Genomic DNA, 5,000 nt, shown 5'->3' with positions numbered 1-5,000 from the left:
GTATGGGGTATCGGACTGTCTGATTTCGGCGGTCCACTCCCTATATGATCAGTGCCAGAGCTTGGTCCGCATTGCCGGCAGTAAGTCGGACACGTTTCCAGTGAGGGTTGGACTCCGCCAAGGCTGCCCTTTGTCATCCATTCTGTTCAGAACTTTTATGGACAGAATTTCTAGGCGCAGTCAGGGCGTTGAGGGGATCTGGTTTGGTGGCTGCAGGATTAGGTCTCTGCTTTTTGCAGATGATGTGGTCCTGATGGCTTCATCTGGCCAGGATCTTCAGCTCTCGCTGGATCGGTTCGCAGCCGAGTGTGAAGCGACTGGGATGAGAATCAGCACCTCCAAGTCCGAGTCCATGGTTCTCGCCCGGAAAAGGGTGGAGTGCCATCTCCGGGTTGGGGAGGAGATCTTGCCCCAAGTGGAGGAGTTCAAGCACCTCGGAGTCTTGTTCACGAGTGAGGGAAGAGTGGATCGTGAGATCGACAGGCGGATCGGTGCGGCATCTTCAGTAATGCGGACGCTGTATCGATCCGTTGTGGTGAAGAAGGAGCTGAGCCGGAAGGCAAAGCTCTCAATTTACCGGTCGATCTACGTTCCCATCCTCACCTATGGTCATGAGCTTTGGGTTATGACCGAAAGGACAAGATCACGGGTACAAGCGGCCGAAATGAGTTTCCTCCACCGGGTGGCAGGTCTCTCCCTTAGAGATAGGGTGAGAAGCTCTGTCATCCGGGGGGAGCTCAAAGTAAAGCCGCTGCTCCTCCACATCGAGAGGAGCCAGATGAGGTGGTTCGGGCATCTGGTCAGGATGCCACCCGAACGGGAGGTGTTTCGGGCACGTCCGACCGGTAGGAGGCCACGGGGAAGACCCAGAACACGTTGGGAAGACTATGTCTCCCGGCTGGCCTGGGAACGCCTCGGGATCCTCCGGGAGTAGCTGGACGAAGTGGCTGGGGAGAGGGAAGTCCGGGCTTTCCTGCTTAGGCTGTTGCCCCCGCGACCCGACCTCGGATAAGCGGAAGAAGATGGATGGATGGATGGATGGATCGATCTGTGTTGTTGTTGTTGTGGACAAGTGTTGTGAATTAGCTTTGGCTACAAACACTATGATGCATACATTGGATAACTGTTTCAGATATCTATGTTTTTGTATCTGTCCCTATTTCAAATAAACCACTATATATATATATAACACTGTTTATAATGGCGGCAGAGTGTAAGGAGGGGCATGCCATTTTTTCTTCTATTGAGAGGGGCGTTAAACAAATATTTGAGAAGCTCTGACAAAGAATTGTGTTAGTAAATAAATGAGGAATACATTTTTTTTTTTTGTCCATTAGGAACAAATGTGTTTTTTTTCTGTAGCGTTGCCATTTTTAGTTATTAGAAAGAACAGCGATAACAATTCTAAAATGTTGAAGAATTAACATCTTTTGACCACGACTGACAGTAAAAATTGTACACATTTTCTTTGTCTTGTTTATGCCGACATTGACAGGAGGCCTTCTGGTGTCTGGTGCAAATTAGCGAGCGCTACCTCCCTGGATACTACAGCCCTCTCCTGGTGAGGATGCCCAGGTTTACCAGTGTTTCTGCAGCGATGCCTCCGTGAACGCTTTTGTCAACCATGTGTCCCCAAGGAGGGAGTCCTGTTCGACGCGACTCTTCTCACCTGGCTTTTAAGAAGAACGTGTCCTCCCGCACACAAACACCTGCAGCAGCACGGCGTGGAGCCCCTCATGTTCGCCACCGACTGGCTGATGTGCTTGTTCACGCGCCACCTGCCCTTCAACGCCCTGCTGCGAGTGTGGGACCTGTTTTTCTGCAACGGTGAGGCCCCTCTCGCACACCGCCGAGATCAATTAAGATGGCGATATTGTGAGTGTTACGCCGGTCTCTAATCGTTATCCTTGTGGCCTGTAAGGGGCGGGGGTGCTGCTGCAGGTGGCGGTGGTGCTGGTGCGGAGGGTGCTGGGTCGGGCCGAGCAAAGGAGGGAGTGTCAGGGCCAGATGGAGACCCTGCAGAGGCTGAGGAACGTCCGATGTGAGGTCCAAGAGGTGGAGGACGACTTCATAGCAGAGGTGAGGTCAACATGATTAGAACGGCTGCTAAGTGCTATATGACTATGCCAGTGTTCTTCAACCACTGTTAGATACAGTCTGGTGTGCCGTGGGAGATTATCACATTTCACCTATTTGGGTTAAAAACATATTTTTACAAACCAGTCATTAGTCTGCAAAACATGTGTTGTTGTTGAGTGTCGGTGCTGTCTAGAGCTCGGCAGAGTAACCGTGTTATACTCTTCCATATCAGTAGGTGGCAGCCGGTAGCGAATTGCTTTGTAGATGTCGGAAACAGCGGGAGGCAGCGTGCAGGTAAAAAGGTATCTAATGCTTAATTAAAGGGGAACATTATCACAATTTCAGAATGGTTAAAACCATTAAAAATCAGTTCCCAGTGGCTTATTATATTTTTCGAAGTTTTTTTCAAAATATTACCCATCACGCAATATCCCTAAAAAAAAGCTTCAAAGTGCCTGATTTTAACCACCCGTCCATTTTCCTGTGACGTCACATAGTGAAGCCAACACAAACAAACATGGCGGAAAGAACTGCAAGCTATAGCAACATTAGCTCGGATTCAGACTCGGGTTTCAGCGGCTTAAGCGATTCAACAGATTACGCATGTATTGAAACGGATGGTTGTAGTGTGGAGGCAGGTAGCGAAAACGAAATTGAAGAAGAAACTGAAGCTATTGAGCCATATCGGTTTGAACCGTATGCAAGCGAAACCGACGAAAACGACACGACAGCCAGCGACACGGGAGAAAGCGAGGACGAATTGGGCGATCGCCTTCTAACCAACGATTGGTATGTGTTTGTTTGGCATTAAAGGAAACTAACAACTATGAACTAGGTTTACAGCATATGAAATACATTTGGCAACAACATGCACTTTGAGAGTGCAGACAGCCCAATTTTCATCAATTAATATATTCTGTAGACATACCCTCATCCGCGCTCTTTTCCTGAAAGCTGATCTGTCCAGTTTTGGAGTTGATGTGAGCCAAGACATCCAGGGGGTTTAGCTCGCTCGTCTGCGGGAACAAACTGCCCCATTGCTTGCCGTGCTACCGAGGTCCTTTGTCCCTGAATTGCTCACACACTCCGGCAGATTCAATGGGGGTCTGGTGGCAGATTTCTTTGACTTTATCGTTGGAAATGCATCTGCTTTGAGTGTCGCAGGATATCCACACATTCTTGCCATCTCTGTCGTAGCATAGCTTTCGTCGGTAAAGTGTGCGGAACAAACGTCCAATTTCTTGCCACTTTCGCATCTTTGGGCCACTGGTGCAACTCGAATCCGTCCCTGTTCGTGTTGTAACACCCTCCGACAACACACCGACGAGGCATGATGTCTCCAAGGTACGGAAAACAGTCGAAAAAACGGAAAATAACAGAGCTGATTTGACTCGGTGTTTGAGAAAATGGCGGATTGCTTCCCGATGTGACGCCACGTTGTGACGTCATCGCTCCGAGAGCGAATATTAGAAAGGCGTTTAATTCGCCAAAATTCACCCATTTAGAGTTCGGAAATCGGTAAAAAAAATATATGGTCTTTTTTCTGCAACATCAAGGTATATATTGACGCTTACATAGGTCTGGTGATAATGCTCCCCTTTAAACCAAAAAAAACAAAAGGTGAGTGCCCCTAAGAAAAAGCATTGAAGCTTAGGGAAGGCTATGCAGAACGATACTAAAACTGAACTGGCTACAAAGTCAACAAAAACAGAATGCTGGACGACAGCAAAGACTTACTGTGGAGCAAAGACGGCGTCCACAATAGGGATGTCCCGATCCAGGTCTTTGCACTTCCGATCCGATACCGATGTTGTTTTTGCACTTCCGATCCGATACCGACCGATACTGGCCTATCCGAGCATGTATTAAAGTTTAAAGTTATTTAGCCTACTTAGTTGTCAGAATCATGTTGAAAAGGGTTTTAGTACTCTTGATAACAACTAGCCAGCTGAATTAGGGGAGTTTGAATAATACACAATGGTTGGTAACAAGAAACTGACCTGTTTATTCAAGGATAAACACAAAATAGACAAAATTATACATGACAAACAGAAATGGCATCATTGAACTAGGGCTGGGCGATATGGCCTTTTTTTATTATCGCGATATTTTAAGGCCATATTGCGATACACCATACATATGTGGATATTTTGCCTTAGCCTTGAATGAACACTTGATGCATATAATCCCAGCAGTATGATGATTCTATGTGTCTACATTAAAACATTATTCTTCATACTGCATTAATATATGCTACTTTTAAACTTTCATGCAGAGAAGGAAATCACAACTAAAAAAATCACTATTTTTTTCATACGGTGTTGATCTGGAAATGTTTGCCTCTGCATTTTGATGGTGTGGACGTGTGGCACCGAATGGAGATAAGCGTCCCGACAGATGTTACAATATTTGAACAATGATGACGAAAACTGTTTTCTCTGTCGTGTCCGTGTGTCGAAAATTGTTATGCGCTTTTATTTTTATTTGATTTTGTGGAGCTGGACCAAGTGGCTGGGGAGAGGAAAGTCTGGTCTTCCCTGCCTAGGCTGCTGCCCCTGCGACCTGACCTCGGATAAGCGGAAGAAGATGGATGGATGGATGGATAACATTATTACGTTGCCGAGCTCTAGACAGCACCGACACTCAACAACGGCACATTATCTGCGGACTATAAATACTTGTTTGCAAAAAATATTTTTACCGCAAATAGGTGAAATTAAATAATCTCCCAAGGCACATCAGACTGTATCTCACGGCACACATATTTTCATGATCGTGAGAATTGTATTATACCCTTCTTGCTATTAAACAGTGATGACATCTATTTCAGGTGTGTGCTATACCGCTATCAGCCAGCGATCTGGGGAGGCATACAGAAAAGGAGCTGGCAAAGTGGAGAAAAGACAGACCCTCGTCCACCT

The 5,000-nt window shown here is 46.6% G+C and overlaps 1 protein-coding gene across 1 annotated transcript in view; it reads left to right on the top strand.

The window, feature by feature from the left end:
- Window positions 1-5,000, top strand: part of tbc1d10c (TBC1 domain family, member 10C) — a 19,399-nt gene that overhangs the window by 12,748 nt on the left and 1,651 nt on the right. Inside the window, exons 7-10 of the mRNA XM_072912413.1 lie at window positions 1,496-1,561; window positions 1,638-1,827; window positions 1,922-2,079; window positions 4,910-5,000. The exon at window positions 4,910-5,000 is cut by the window's right edge and continues 1,651 nt beyond it. Coding sequence (XP_072768514.1) covers window positions 1,496-1,561; window positions 1,638-1,827; window positions 1,922-2,079; window positions 4,910-5,000 — 505 coding nt within the window. The remainder of the gene's footprint in view (window positions 1-1,495; window positions 1,562-1,637; window positions 1,828-1,921; window positions 2,080-4,909) is intronic.

Source organism: Nerophis lumbriciformis, linkage group LG36 (genome assembly GCF_033978685.3).
Source record: "Nerophis lumbriciformis linkage group LG36, RoL_Nlum_v2.1, whole genome shotgun sequence".
In the NCBI taxonomy this organism is placed as follows: Eukaryota; Metazoa; Chordata; class Actinopteri; order Syngnathiformes; family Syngnathidae; genus Nerophis; species Nerophis lumbriciformis.
Note: the sequence above shows the minus strand (reverse complement) of the source record. Positions and strands in the feature narration are given on the sequence as shown.